Source organism: Notechis scutatus, chromosome 2 (genome assembly GCF_049901735.1).
Source record: "Notechis scutatus isolate UNSWTSFEM ecotype Mainland chromosome 2, rNotScu1.2, whole genome shotgun sequence".
NCBI lineage: Eukaryota > Metazoa > Chordata > Lepidosauria > Squamata > Elapidae > Notechis > Notechis scutatus.
Genome location: NC_142010.1, coordinates 171,480,605 through 171,496,811, shown reverse-complemented (window position 1 = coordinate 171,496,811; position 16,207 = coordinate 171,480,605). Strand labels below are relative to the sequence as shown.

The 16,207-nt window shown below is 40.9% G+C and overlaps 2 protein-coding genes across 2 annotated transcripts in view; both read left to right on the top strand.

Annotated features, from left to right (window-relative positions):
- Window positions 1-16,207, top strand: part of SHB (SH2 domain containing adaptor protein B) — a 179,093-nt gene that overhangs the window by 6,905 nt on the left and 155,981 nt on the right. The gene's annotated exons all lie outside the window — the stretch shown is intronic.
- On the top strand, window positions 12,837-14,290 carry LOC148132411 (lamina-associated polypeptide 2, isoforms alpha/zeta-like). Its single transcript, XM_087953939.1, has 2 exons — window positions 12,837-12,860; window positions 13,103-14,290. The coding sequence occupies exons 1-2, from the start codon at window positions 12,837-12,839 to the stop codon at window positions 14,048-14,050; spliced, it is 972 nt and encodes a 323-aa protein (XP_087810065.1). The 3' UTR covers window positions 14,051-14,290.

Sequence of the window (16,207 nt, the reverse complement as noted above, 5' to 3'; positions counted from 1 at the left end):
TGAGGATTTTGGGAGAGGTTCTTTGAGTTGTGCTCCATTCTTTCCAGCTGGTGGTCAACCCATTGAGCAAGAGAAGGCCTCCGTATTGGGCTCTCTTGTGATTTTTCATAAGTAGTACTGTTACAAAGTCTGCACTACTATTACTATTAATCTTCTCATCACTCCTTATCGCCCATCCCCTCCCACTTGTGACTGTATGGACTGTAACTTTGTCGCTTGGTATGACTGTAACTTTGTCGCTTTATATTGACTGTTTCCTAGTATGATTTGATTGCTTTATTGTACCCTATGACTATTATTAAGTGTTGTACCTTATGATTCATGACTCTTGATGAATGTATCTTTCCTTTTTATGTACACTGAAAGCATTTGCACCAAGAAAAATTCCTTGTGTGTCCAATCACACTTGGCCAATAAAGAATTCAGTTCAGTAACAAGGACAAATGTAATTTTATTTTAACTTAAGACTACAGAAAATGAGAACATTCTTTTTAATTAATGTTTATTAAAAGTTTTTACATAGGTAAAAGACAAATAGAGAAATATATAAAGAAAAGAAAGAAAAAAAGAGAGCAAAGAATACAGTTAAAGAAAGAGGAGATGGTTAAAAAAGCCACTTGTAGGCCCAATTGGCCAAAGAGAAGCACAGGATCATATTGGTTGGCAACATGTGGAAGAGACCTTCATCCAGCAGTGGATAGACAATGGCTAAAATCATGATGATGATGATGATGATGATGACAATGATGACAAGCTTATTATCTTTGTCCCTCCTTAACATTACAATAATACTTTTAGCTCCTCATTTGGTCTTTTTTCAATTGTCCAGAAATCGTCAATCACCATTTCACATTTTTCCATTTTCAGAAAATTAGAACAAAATTCCTAACCTGTTACCCATGACTTTGTCGGAAAGACATAACTATGTTACATATTATGTTAGATATTATGGTACAGCTACAGTTTTTAAGATATTTAGTTTTCATTTACTTGATAGATTTATCTTCAGCTATTCTTTCAATATCTTAAATGCATAGTACTCCCTTTCCCAATTATTTTTCTCAAAAGACTAATCTTGTGGTAATTTGGGCTGGAGATACTTTAGAGAAGAAGTAATTCAAGGTCACCCAGTGAGCTTTAAAGACTGAAAGTGATCCTGAACCTGGATCTCCTAACAACACTTTAATTTATACATCACACCAGCTGTCTTAACAGTCCAGTATCTTAGTGCAGATTCCTCCTTTGCTTTGTTCATCCAACCTATCTAAATATAGAGAGCATCTGTAATCCTCCTCCCTCTTGTTTAATGGGGCAAAAATTGTTTGGACCTGGATGGAAGAAATATTTTTGTTGTGGTCTTGCTTGAAATTACAAATCTAAATGAATGAAATCATTTAGCAGAATGAAATATTGCCAGAACTCTTAACTCTTTCCCCCCTGTTCCTGTATTGATATTATCTTTTTTGTTTCTTACTAGTCACTAATATGTGACCACTGGGTTTCCAAACAACCCTCTTCTATAACTGCCCCACTACGAAGAATATATTATGTTAGAGTAGATAAACAAGATGTCTTTTATTTATGCTTATTTTTCTTTTGGGAAACCATTATGAACTAATTGCTGATATGCTTCCATGGAATTCTGTATAGTAGCGCTTGAAAAAAACAGGAGACTGTATCATCAAATATTTATCAAAAACCCTATTCTTTGGGGGTGTGAGGGAGAAACTTGTCATATAATCCAAGGTGTCTGAATTGTGGTTCTCAAAGACATTGGAGAAATTATCTGAGACAGTACCAATATTTCATGATTCCGCTTTTGATCTGAAAGAAGGTGATGCTAAAATGCATGTGTGAATCCTACCTTATTAGAATAAGGTGATGGTCCAAGCTAATCCTGGTTTTGACTTCTCTGGTTTCTAAAAGGCAGTTGGAAGTTGGTCTTCTGTTCAGCCATGTGGGACTGTTTTTTTAAGGGAGGAATCGGGAGTCCTTTGGAAGAGGCAGCTGCTATTTTCCGTCACTTTTTTTTTTAAAGAACAAAGGACATTTGGACTTTTAGGTTTTTCAGAAAGATTCAGGTAGTTGTAAATATGTGGACTGTGTACATAGTTCCTTAATTGTATCCAGAATATGAGATAAAGTGCAGAGAAACAGATGGTGATAAGACACAGAAATACATGGAAATAGGAGAAGAGGGAAAAATTCACAGAGGTAAGACAGAGATCAAAGTTTAAAGGGCTATTAACAGTTGCAACATATTTACGCTTCTGAACTTTTCAGTGCAAAAAGGCAAGTACCACAGAGAGCAAATGCTAGAGGCATAAATAGAAAAAAAAGCCTGCTTTGCTCAGAAGTACTTTTACATAATTGCCAAATGTTGAAATCACTTCTAGGTCTGTAACTTTTCTGTCAAACTTGTACCCTGTAGGGTTTGGAAACCTTGCCTAAGCTGTGAGTTCAATGTTCTTAGCATATTAAGAAAAAAATTAAGTAGAGAAGCAGTTTTCTTTAATGGGAATTGTCAATCGAAAATGCTGGTTTTGAAGCCTAGAAACACTAGTGTTGTGTAGAAGACTGCTGTGAGTTATTCAATAAGAGATTGTAAAATAAAATGAAATGTTTCAATACATAACTCCATTGTCTTTCACACTGCTCTTTTTTGTTTTCATGGAGATTTCCATTGGCCTGCCTGCCTCAGATATCCTGTAAATTCCATAGCAGATTACCTAACCATATGTATCAGGGCTGCAGTTTTCAGAAATTTTTCACCCTGCATTTTCTGTGTTTTAAAAACTGGAAATGGTAATTGGATGTGGGACTGTTAGCAGGAAAAAAAGGATTTTATTTAGGGGATAGACATATCAATATATACACTGCTCAAAAAAATAAAGTAAACACAAAAATAAGACATTCTAGATCTGAATGAATGAAATATTCTTATTAAATACTTTGTTCATGACATAGTTGAATGTGCTGACAACAAAATCACACAAAAATTATCAATGGAAATCAAATTTAGCAATCCGTGGAGGTCTGGATTTGGAGTTACACTCAAAATTAAAGTGGAAAAAAACACTACAGGCTGATCCAACTTTGATGTAATGTCCTGAAAAGTCAAAATGAGGCTCAGTAGTGTGTGTGGCCTCAACGTGCCTGTATGACCTCCCTACAATGCTTGGGCAGGGCTCTGGCAGTGCTCCTCCTGTCCCTCCTTGCACAAAGGCGGAGGTAGCGGTCCTGATGCTGGGTTGTTGCCCTCCCATGGCCTCCTCCACGTCTCCTGATGTACTGGCCTGTCTCCTGGTAGTGCCTCCATGCTCTGGACACTACGCTGGCAGACACAGCAAACCTTCTTGCCACAGCTCTCACTGATGTGCCATCCTGGATGAGCTGCACTACCTGAGCCACTTGTGTGGGTTGTAGACTCCGTCTCATGCTACCACTAGAGTGAAAGCACCGCCAGCTGCTCAAAAGTGACCAGACTGAACCATCAGCCAGAAAGCATAGGAACTGAGAAGTGGTCACCACCTGCAGAACCACTCCTTTATTGGGGATGTCTTGCTAACTGCCTATGCTTTCTACCTGTTGTCTGTTCCATTTGCACAACAGCATGTGAAATTGATTGTCAATCAGTGTTGCTACCTGAGTGGACAGTTTGCTTTCACAGAAGTGTGATTGACTTGGAGTTACATTGTGTTGTTTAAGTGTTCCCTTTATTTTTTTGAGCAGTGTATTTAAATGCACATTCTTTTTCTGACTTCTAAATTGAAAATAGCTGCATAATATTCTTAAGTACAGGTATTTGACTTATAATCCCAATTAAGTCCAAAATTTCTGTTGCTAAGTGAGGCATGTGTTAAGAGAGTGTTGCTCCATTTTACAACCTTTTGTTGCCACAGTTGTTAAGTTAGTAACACAGTGGTTAAGAGAATCTGGCTTCCCTATTGGCTTTGTTTGTCAGAAGGTCGCAAAAGGGGATCACATGAGCTCAGGATACTGCAACCTTCATAAATATGAGTCAGTTGCCAAGCATCTGAATTTTGATCACATGACCATGGGGATGTCACAAAGATTATAAGCATAAAAAGCAGTCATAAATCACTTTTGTCAGTGCCATTGTAACTTCCAATGGACAGTAAATAAACTGTTGTAAGTCAAGGACTACTTTGATGCCGTGCAACACTTATCAGCTTAGTTCTGTATTCTATCAAAACTTCTGAATATGTAACTTTCACGTACAACACACTGCAGTAGGTTAGTTGTGGTATAGCCCAGAAAAACTACTTCCAAATTATATCAGTTCAGTAATGCTGAACTGGGATACCTAAACATGTGCTTCTTGCTACCTCTGGAAATTTAGTGCAGAAGTGTTTGCAGATGGCACAGTTATATTTTCTGCAGAGAAAGAACAATTTTTCTCGAACAGGTTAATTCCAATCTGCAAACCTACTATTTCACAAAACTGAAATAAATGTGGGACAGCAGGAGTGGAAGTTGTGCTGCTGCTATGTGGATATACTGTAGGAATATATTTTTGTAGGAGAGAGACTGGCAGAGCCCGGGGGAGGAGACAAATGGGGACTTAGTCTAGAATCCCTACAAGAAGGCAAAGTCCACCCTCCCTTGAATGCTATTGAACCTTATCTAGTCTCACTCAGCTGCAAACCATTAGTCTGAGAAGTTTCTGTGTATAGTCTTGAGCAATAAAACAGGTAATTGAACTCTTCAAGTATGTGTCTAGTTGTTTGCGCCTGACAATTTTCAGCTTGTTTACTTTTATGTACCTTATGCCTTGGCATTTAGTGGCATGCAGCAGTAGAGTTAAATGATGACAGCATTATGATGTACTTCACTGCTAAGTACCGTATAACTTTCAGTGAATTCACATAAATACAAAAAATGTAACAGTCATAAATAGAACTCTGTAAGATGCATTTGGGCCACTTCAGATCAACAGTATCCCCTAGCCCTTTTAGTCTAGACCAGGAGTCTGCAACCTGCAGCCGGGCTCTGCCGTGCCCTCAGCCCTGTGGCCCCCTCCCCTCCGCCTGGCCTGAAATAAGGGGTGGCGGGGAGCCCCCTTTCCAGAAGAAGGGCTGGTGGGAGAGCGGGCGGTCACACTCCCCAGTCAACGGTTGTTAATATTATTGGCCCGGGTTTGTTTTCGGAAATGAAGGGGCCCAAATGGCCTTTGAGTTAAGGTTGCAACCTGTCTGACTACTCAACAGAACTAAACCCAGCCAAAATCAGGCAAACTGAAGCCAAGCCGTTATAGCGCTGAGAAAGAAAGCATCAGGTCGCCATTCTTATGTGATTCTTCATCTAAACTTCTAAAGTCTTATGTCCACCATTTGCTACCCAGGTAGGACATATAATGGGATCCCAACGTCTTCGGTAGCAAAAATAAATACACATTTAATAGATCTTGATTCAGTAGATAGTAACTCTTTCATTGGTAAAAACAGTGGGGAGTAGTAAGTATATTACTACCACTATTTGCATCACTACAGGTAGTGCTCATCTTACAACAGTTCATTTAGTGACAGTTCGAAGTTAAAATGGCAGTGAAAAAAGGGACTTATGACTATTTTTCACACTTACAACTTTTGTGGCATCTCCATGGTCACGTGATAAAAATTCGCTTGTCAGTCGCTTGGTAACTGACACATGTATGACAGCTGCAGTGTCCCAGGGTCATGTGATCACCTTTTGCAACCTTACAAGCAAAGTCAATGGGGAAGTCAGATTCACTTAACATCTGTGTAACTAATTTAAGAGTTCCAGTGATTTACTTAACAATTGAGGCCGCAAAGGTTGCTAAATGGCACAAAAGTCACTTAACTGTCTCACTTAGCAAATTTTGAGTTTAGTAAGTCAAGGACTACCTATAATTGTCATTTATGAACATATGTTAAATTTTCCTTACAACAATGCTGTTCAGCAGCAGTCCCTAATCTTTTTGGCACCAGGGGCCGGTTTCCTGGAAGATAATTTTGGGGAGGATGGTTTCAATTTTGCTTACTCACCTGCCACTCACCTCCAACTATACCGCCCGGTTCCTAACAGGCCAGGGACTGGTACCGGTTGTCCATGGCCCAGCGATTGGAGACCCCTGATTGTTATTTCTTCTGAAATACAAATTGAAGGTCAGATTAAGAGAAAGAAGCTTCTTTAAAACCAGATCATGAGTTCCTGTTCATGTTGCAAAGTATGCTCATCTAGTAATGGGTTATAATTCCCATTGTTCCCACCCAGCATGACCATACTGTAGTACCGTAGTCCAAAAATTCACAGTAGGTTCTTTGGAGTAAGACTGCTACTGTACAATTCAATCCGACATGCATTAAAATGGGCTGTGGTTTTCATCATTCCAAAGCAAAAGGTAAAGAACAGTGCAGGAGAGTAAGGATTCTGAAAGAACGAAACAAAATGTACTGGGAACTTTTGTCCTAACCACCCTCCAAGGTCCCCTGTTGAGGATGAAAAAACTTCTTTTGCAAAGGGCAATGAAGGATAAAGTCTATTGTGTGTAACCTTCCCTGAAATGAATGGGAAGTAAACAAGAACATACTTTCATGCCTTTATCTCTTCTTTCTAACCTGAGTACAGAAGGAGTGTACCTGCATTTACACGGAGTAAACTTTGGTATGCAAGGGTGTATATAGTTGAATTGTAAGATGACATAGTTCTCTGATAATTCTGAGTTTATTATTTCCTTTTCAAATGCAATTTCACCCTGCCACCAAGAAAGAAAATTAATGTTAAAGTATTTTATTGCTGTCTTAGTCATACACCTTTGAACCACTGGAACAATTCTTTTTAGGGAAGGGAGTGATTATGCTGAAAAAATTCATATTGTAGAGATTTTCTTTAAAAACAACAACACCCTACATAGATTTTGTTTGAATTTTAAAGTAGAGCACATTGATGATGACACAGAGCTGTAAAGTCATGAATACCAGTCATGAATACTGACGATCTGGCTCATTTCAGGATGAGGACTATTGATAGAGTAGCAGAGATGAATTTTCCTATGCCATGAAATTGTCTTTCAATGTCTAAAATTGGTTTTGAAATCAAACTTGGGATTATCATAATATCACTGCCAATGATATTGGAGCATATCACAAACATCACATGATTCTGAACCAACTGTGTTGCACCTGAAGATATAAACTAATTACTCTGAAAAAAAACAATTCTGAGATATTAACATGCAAGCTGGGTAGGGAGGAATGTGAGATGAGGAGCTAGGAAGTTCTGCCTCTTTATTACTATTATATATATATATAATAGTTGGGTGCACAGTCAGCCAGATGTTAAGGCAGGATTTGGAATTTTTATCCACCTATCCAATCCTTCCCAAGAACCTGGGATGGATGTTAATGTTTGATGGTATTAAAAGGGAGGGTTGCAGATGTAAGTTGTTTTGAGTAAAGCTGTCTTTTGCAATTGATGATGGTGATTTTGTCAATGCCAATGACATTCAAGCGGTTCTGTAGTTGTTTTGAGATTACAACCAAGGTGCCTATTTACTATTGTTAATACCTTTGCTTTCATTTGCCCTAGTTGTTCAATTTCTATTTGCAAGTCTTTGTATTTTGTTCTCTTCTCCCAGTTCTTTCTCTTCTATTCTGCTGTCTCTAGGTACTGCCATGTCCACTATCCAAACTTTTTTGTCTTTCTTATCAACAGTTCATAAGTCTGGGGTGTTAATGTGGCAGGTGTCTGAATTCTAAAATCCCAGAGCATTTTAGCTTTTTTAAATTTTCTATTACTTTCTCTGTTTTATGGTTCACCAGTTTTTGCTTACAGGCAAATGATACTTCTTGAAGATTTTCCAGTGGACCATTGTTGCTACTTTGTCATGCTGTTTTTTGTAGTCAGTCTGTGAGATTTTCTTGTAGCAGATAATCAAGGGGGCCACTGTTTCTTCAGTTTCTTTGCAGAAGCTGTCTGATACAGTCTTCTCAATTCTGGCTTTAAACCTTTTCTTATTATTTAAATTAATCAGGGTGCATTAAACAAGTTCAAAGAAGTACCCCAGCAAACTTTTAAGTTAATATAACTTAAGTTAACATGGTGATGGCAATCCTCTTATATAGAAAAGTATTTTCAAGAACATTTAACACTTAGGCTTTCTTAATAAAAAAAAGTTATTGTTAATTTCTATGTTTGTTTTGCTGATAATCCTTTTGTAAGCAATTTTGGGTGGCCCTTGAATGATGAACAGTTTTAAATGTATCTGTTATTACTAGCCTGTAGGTAAGGTATGTTTTACTTTTTCTGTTGGAGTTGTTGTTAATATCCTTTGTCCACCCTCTTGATTTAGTTGGATAGTTTACTACTCCTTGCTCAAATTTTATTGAGTAAATCCATTTTTTAATATGAAAAATGAAAAAAAAAAAAAGAATTTCTTTGAAGTTTGAATGGCCCAAGGCTAAAATACTTTTATTTTTAAAAAATACTGAAATTGTGATAGATAATCAACTGTGCTAATTAAACATGCCTTTAAGTCAAACATGGAGGATTTTAAAACCATAAATCAGAATTTGCTGCTGACAAGCCTGTATCTGCAGCAAGAATTCTTTAAACTTTAAAGACATGGAACTAACAATGGAACTTTCCTTACTTTCCTGTTTAGAGAGATATCCTTCCAAACTTTTGTGGGAGTTAACTTCCTGAGTATTAGCATTCACAAAGGATAATTACAAATTATTCCTGCAAATATTTTCTGTTTCCTCACAGTAAGGAGATCTCTGTGGATTTTTAGTGCATAAAAGAGGTGGGAAAGTTCTGAGATTTAATGCCAATTTGCACATTGTAATAAAATGTTCTAGAAATACTTAACAAAGGTCAAGTGCAAATTTGGTACTTCCTTAGTCACAGTTAGGATTAAGAGTAAAGCAAATAGAGCAAGATATATAATAGTTTACACCAGCGGTATCAAATTCGATTTAATTGAGGGCCGCATCAGGGTTGTGTTTGACCTTGGGGGGCCGGGCTGGGCATGGCCAGCTCAACATCACTCATGTCGGGGGCGCCTGTGGTGGCCTGAGTGCTCTGCCAGTGAAAATGAGCTCCCGGGCTCTATTTTTGGCTGTGACAGCCTCCTGCAACCCTCTGCTAGCGAAAACGGAGCTCAGGAGGGTCACATGCAACCCTCCCAAGCTCCGTTTTCACTGACAGAGGCACCACAGGCTGGTCCTTCGCTGTTTCTAGGGCAGCCCCATGGCACCAGCCCCCAGACCTTGAGTTTGACACCCCTGGTTTACACAATACATTGTGGATATTTCAGTGTTAATTTGCTACTAAACCTTAGGCCCTACAATACAGTATTGCAATAAATGGTAGATCTGTGTAAGGCAACTCAACTTTGACTTAAATGAATCTCAGTTTCACCTTAAAGCCTGAGTTGGCAATTTCCAGTAATCAGTAGAAAGTTTTTTTCCAGATGCAAGGGTTCAACCCACTTCTCTCCAGTTTTAAATCTGTTACTTTATTCATTGCCCCACATTTCCTAAACATTCACTGTATGATCAGATGAGAGTATGTTTTTTGGCAATATATCCAAACCCTATGAACTATGTTCCTTTATTTTTGATTAAGTAAGTCAGCTCAGCTGAGTCATCCAAAAGAGACATTCCAAGATGTGCTCCCTTTCCACCATTCTAATACTGGACTTCCAACTCTAAGTATAAAGTGTAAATAGAACAGCAATATCTTTGTTAGTTGTTCTTTTGAATAATGTTAATACTTTGGAAATTCATCAGGCCATAATATAGTTAATATAATATAGTTAATATAATTTTGTATAATATAAAAACCTTGCCATTGTAGCCTGTAGACAAGGGCTGTCAAACTCCTGCCCCACGGGCTGGATGTGTCACGAGCTGGCCACGCCCACACCTGGTTTAGCGAAGAGAAAAAAGTCCAGATACATCATGTGACGCAGCTGTGATGACGTGAATTTGACACCCTTAGTGAGTTAGACCATGATTTCTCACTTAATAAGTTGAAAATAGGCATTGCTGCTTATCCCACAAACTATGGCTAAATTGGAGCTTGGTTTAGGGTAATGTCTTTTAATTGCTGGCTGAATATAAAGACAGACAGGCAAACTCCACAAAGGCTTCCATACAAAGTTTCTTTATTGGATCATAAGGCATTCTCAAGGTGTAACTCATAGTTATGTCGAGATTCATCTAATGTCCAATTCTTTGCATAGCTGACTTCATAGTGTAAAATTATAGTGATCTTCATCCCATAACGATGGAGCAAAGGGTGAGACACCAGCACGGTGCTGGAGTCCAAGCAAGAGTAAAGGAAACTCCCCCAACCCAACCAAGGGGTCAGTTCAGTGACCAATCAGGATTACAGATGTGACCACATGACATGAACTACATTTCCCATGATGCATTAAAAGTTATGTGCCAATTGGTTCTTGTATCTGATTCAGTGCTGCCTTATCTGGTGACAATTTGTCTTAGAAATCTTCAGAAAGCCTTCAAATTTGGTTCCCTTTGGAGAATCCTTATTTACTTTCTGTAAAGACAAGCTGCAGTAAACTTCAGAGATGTACGTGCATTCTCTCATCTATGTGACACAGAATTTAAACCTTATAAACAACACAAACAAATTGGGATTTCAGCCTCAGTTTTCCTTCTACTGCTGAACTGAAGTTATTCTGAAGTTATTTAGATAAAAGCTATTAGAATTTTCTTCGTTCGTGAATACTGTGTATGCAGGTGGGCCGATTTCTCCTATGAGCTGCTCGGAGCATCCAGAGATGGGAGGTGCTTCAGTCTCTGCTTGCTTAGGCTGAGCTTGAATTGAGGAACGCTCCTCCTCCTCCTCCACGTGACTCTTCCAGGGCGTTCCCCAGTTTTTGCTCAGCCTCGTGCGAGACAGGCTGTTCAGCTCTTTGCTCCTTGGCCGAAGCAAGAAATCTTGGATTTTTCTTAGCTATTTCAACCAGCTTAATTTCAGGTTTGATTATTCCTCTCCTTAGCCCCTGCGCAATTGCTCTGACTGGCACTCTAGCCCCTAAGGGGAAGCGCAGTTTTCACCCCCAAGGGAGGCCAAGGGAGGGGCAGTAGCGATCTTCGCACTACCTCCCACAGCCAAATATACCTCTCTCTCTCTCTGCCTATATTTCTTTGCTGCTTTGCCAATCGCTCCGTTTCACAGTGGCTTGCGTTTTATTGCTCCGTTTGAGCCGTTCCGCTAATTCCCCCCCACTCTCGAATGCCGTTTTCTTTCCTTTCTGCTATTACTTAAGGAGAAAGCCCATTCTCTCCTTTTAGCTCCCAGCTAAACTGAGTTTCAGTTTAGCTTGCCAGGCGGGGAAAGGCTGCTGCAGGCGCGTCGTCTTAACGGCCGCCATTTTGGAGGCTCCCTCGTGGCGCGCGCCATTTTGTCTCCCTAATCAAGCTGTGAGTTGATTTTCAGAGATTCAGGCCCCCGCTTGGCCTTATTTCAGAGTCTATTCCAGTTTTATATATTTCTGGCTTGTATTTAATTGGAGTACTTGTTGGCTCAACCCCACAGCTCCCTCCAGCAGCGCAGCAGCCGCACCCAGGCCTTTTGCGTCAGCCTGTGCAGAGAGGCTGGTGCAGGCCCTAACCCTAACTACCGGGCCTAGGCGTCTTCGAAATTAGGCTAATTGGCCACCTCGGTTATCCCAGGAGCAGGGATACAACCTAGAATATAATATTTACTTATGATCTAACAGTATAATATTTTCATACTCAAAATATTATCACTGATGGGCGGCTCAATTGTTGTTCTCTTTCACTACATAATCAGATATCTCCTCATAGATATATATTAAATATTTTTTTTTAAAAAGAGAGAGAGAGAGAGAGAGAGAGAGAGAACAACAACTCCTAAATTATACTAAAAGGGGGAGGTAATATTGATCAGGGGCACCGTCTTTGCATAGATTGGGCCCTGGGCGTGCCAACCGCCTCATACTTTTCTTTAATTTACTACAGTTACAGCTAAGTCATTGCAATGGCAGATGGTAATTCTTCTAGAGGACCTTCTTTGAAGGCAAAAGCCAAAACCCACCACTTGCACAAGCAGGCTAAGGAGACCTCCAAAGCAGCCCAGAGGGACGGCCTAAGGCGCCACAAGGCCCTGCAAAAAGAAATAGAAAGGAGATCTAAGGAAGCACTCAAGGTTCCTCAGGTTCCTCCATCCTCCAGTCCCTCTACCTCTGCTCAACCTCCCCCCCCAGATGTTTCTTTCTCCTCCAGGCGCAGCTTGCCACCTCAGGAACAACAGGCTCTGGTTCCTGAAACATTGGCCAGAAGGGCTCCAGAGGCCACCTTCACCCCAACTGCTGCTGGGCTCAGACAAGAGGAGTCTCTCCCTGAGGAGATCCCTGAGAAGATAAGATCCTGGATGGAGTTGGCTATTCGCCAAGGCATCGCAACTGGCATCCAGCAAGCCACCAGGTCCAGTCTGTATCCGGTAGGCTCTGACCAGGAATCTCACTCGGTGAGGTCCCTGCCTAGGTCTGAACAGCATCTGGCTCAGGTGCCCCTGCATAGGGAACCCTCCCCCCAAGGGCGGGAGGAGGAGGCAGAAGAGGGGGACAAGGAAGGTGATCAACTCATGGATCCAGATGACTTCGATTTGGGGTCTATGCACTACAGCGAGCCCCTATCAGACATAGACCCTCTAGAGCAGTGATCCCCAACCTTTCTTATGCCGCGCCCGGTATCCCCAACCTTTTATGGTGCAGCCCGGGCAGCTGTGCCTATCTTTTGATGAAAGTGCTTCCGTGACCTCACCGGAAGCACTTTTTCATCAGCTTTCCGGTAGAAATGGCTACCCGAAAAGTCACGAAGGCAGGCCGCATCTTGATTCGTGAGCTTTCTACCCGAAAAGCTCACCGGAAGCACTTTTCATCAAAAGATGGCGGCGCCAGCAAACCAGCGGCCCGGTAGACTTGTTCCACGGACGGACGTCCGCGGACCGTGGTTGGGGACCCTGCTAGAGGACGAAATGTCTGAGGACGAGGGCTCACCCTGACCAGCCCGCCTTCAAGGGCCTCTTTAAGCCGCAACTATTCAAATCCTTATTGTTTAAGGCCAAAAATATTTCAGGTCTGAGTAAACAATCCCCCTCAGTCCACCCTGCCCCTTCTGGGGAAGGACCTGAAGACCTCATTTTTAACCAGCCTGTGGTAGAGGCCGAGACTATTCCAGCTCCCCCTATCCTTGCAGATCTGGTCCAAAAACAACTGGCGTCTGTAGCGGTCCCCCCAGCCCCCTCTAACCATGACAAAAAATTCTTCAATCTGGATCCAGACTTTTCTAAACTGTTGAACACCCCTGAGGTCGACGAGCCCATTGTGGGCTTGGCATCCTCCTCGATTCCGACTGAGGTGTTAGAGGCCCTAAAGCCGGAGGAAAAGCGGGCCGAGCTGGCCTTGCGCAAGGCCCATCAGTCGGACGCATGGGCCATAAGATCGGCTACGGCCGCTTCTTTCTTTACGAGGTCTTCAATTCGATGGTTACGCCAGCTCAAACAACATGTCCCCGCTTCTAACAGCAGAGCACACCAGGACATTGCTAAAATCACCACCGCAGCTGAATTTTCGGCGGACGCCACATATCACACGGTCAAATTTTCTGCCAGGGCAATTACATCGCATGTGCAGGCCCGCCGCCTGCTATGGCTCAGACACTGGCAGGCGGATTTCAAAAACAAAGCCAAGCTGGCCTCCTCTCCCATAACGGGGGACAAACTATTCGGCCCATTCCTGGACCCTTTACTTATGGAGACCAGAAACAAAAAGAAATTTCTCCCTTCCCTCACCAGAAGGTCAGATTCCAGACAGTTGCAGCCCTTTTGGAGGAGCTCCTTTCAGCCCTCCTATCAGGCCCCCTTCTCTCCAAGATATCAGAGGCCTCCCCCTTTCAGACCGGGCCAATTCCAGGATAGACCCGACTCTGGAGAAAGGAGTAGGAGGGGCAGCCAATATAAAAGGCCTTTTCGGGGGTCCGGAAGCAGGCCTTACCGCCGTCCCAGATAGACATAAGGACTCTCTCCCCATTGGCGGGCGCCTAAAGTTGTTTGCCAGGATATGGGACTCTTCTACTTCTGACTCTTGGGTCAGGGACACCGTCAGATTCGGCCTTGCCCTTGAGTTCCATTCCACCCCTCCAAACCTCTTTATGTCATCCCCCCTCTCCAAAGACCCGATTAAACACAATCTGATGGCCTCCGCCATCCAGCACCTCCTTAATATAAGTGCCATCCAACCTGTTCAACCCGACCAACGAGGTCGGGATTTTATTCCCACCTTTTCGTTGTTCCAAAACACTCAGGGGGATGGCGGGTCATCTTAGATCTGAAGCGCCTTAACCGCTTTTTAACTTACCGCAAGTTCAAAATGCACACCCTTCAATCTATTCTATTGGGGATCAGACAAGGGGACTTTCTCACATCCATAGACTTAACAGAAGCTTACCTACATATTGCCATTCGGCCTTCCCATTCCAAATTCCTAAGGTTTTGTGACAATAACCAACACTTCGAATACGTGCCCCTTCCCTTTGGACTGGCTTCCGCCCCCAGGACCTTTACCAAGTTCCTGGCAGCTCTGGCAGCTCATATCAGAAATACCCCCATCCGTCTCCAATGTTATCTAGACGATATTTTGATTCAATCTCCATCTATCGATCAGGCAGTGAGGGACACCCAGGCCACCTTAGATTCCCTTCAGGAACATGGGTTCCTCATAAATTGGAAGAAGAGCCAATTAGCTCCTTCTACCCGGATAACCCACCTGGGGGCTCTTATCAACACAGTGGAAGGTAAGGTCTACCTGTCTTCAGAAAGACTCCTTAGTATTCAGAAATTGGTTAAGGAAACTAGGCACCGCAAGAGGGTGCCCTTATTGGAATTGTCAAAATTATTGGGGAAAATGATTTCCTGCATTTCTATTGTTCCCTGGGCCCGTCTTCATACCAGATCCCTACAGTGGTTCCTGCTCCCGTACCAGAGATCCGGCAGAAGCAATTCCAAGCTCCCGGTCAGGGTTCCTCCCAAGGTCCTCACGTCCCTCCTCTGGTGGACAAGACCACTCATCAACAAGGGCTGTTTCTTTTTTTTTTTTTAAACAAGTTTTATTAATTTTTAAAACACACAAATTATCATTATTCATTACATGTTTAAACCTTTTTCCATTGTAAATTTAACAAGTCAGATAAATTATGATTCTGTTTTAAACCATTTCCATATAATATACCAAAACCTCTTATTCAATTTCTCTTTACTTCTCTTTACTCTTATTCAATATCATTATTATTATTTCATCTGATTCTTTCTGACTTAGTTACCATTATTCTCATTCTATATTTCTACAAGTTTTTACCAATTCTCCCCCAAAAAGACATATACACACAACACACAAAACATAAAAAAATCTTTTTGGAAAGTAACTTGGACCCAGGTGTCTCTCTCTTCATGGACTTCAATTATATTCATGCTCATCTTACATATCATTACTTATTTTATTTACCATTCTAAGCCTTCTATATTAACTTCTCCACATATTTCACACTTCTTAATTCTACCTTAATTAATCATCTTAGTTTAAATCATTATATTTGTATCTTTGTCCATTTTTATCATCCCTTTGTCTCATCCCTTATGAAAAAAAAAGAAAATCAGTTTCTCCTGAAATCATTAATCAGAGTATGATGCCTTTCTATCTCCCCCTAAGTTAATCAAATTAATCTTTAAAATAATATCTAATACCCAATCAGATTTTGCTTGGTACATTCTATCTAACTAATACATCCAACACAATTAAGTGCATAATTAGACAATAAATCCAAATATTAAAAAGAAATACTATAATAAAAATTTTATAATAACATCAATACCATAATTTTATTAAACTCTTTAATTAAAACAATATTCTAAACCTCTCCTATTATTAAGTTTAAAGCCAATCATTTTTAAACATTTTAACATTTTAATCTCTTATCAACTCTTAAACCATTGCAATACTACCATCTCATCTTATGTACCTTGTAAAATCTTTTTTTTTTTAAAAAAAAAATTATACTTTATCCATTATCCATAAAAATTCCTTTTTCCATTTAATTTCAAAACATTGTAGCTTTTTCTCCACCTTTTCCCTTTCTTTCTTCTCCCAACAAACCTTTCTACCCCCTTCTTC

Coding starts and splice junctions, on each gene's coding strand:
- LOC148132411 (XM_087953939.1), top strand. CDS start 12,837: ATGGCTACCCGAAAAGTCACGAAG. Junction 12,861..13,102: donor CTACCCGAAAAGTCACGAAG/GCAGGCCGCATC, acceptor TTATTGTTTAAG/GCCAAAAATATTTCAGGTCT.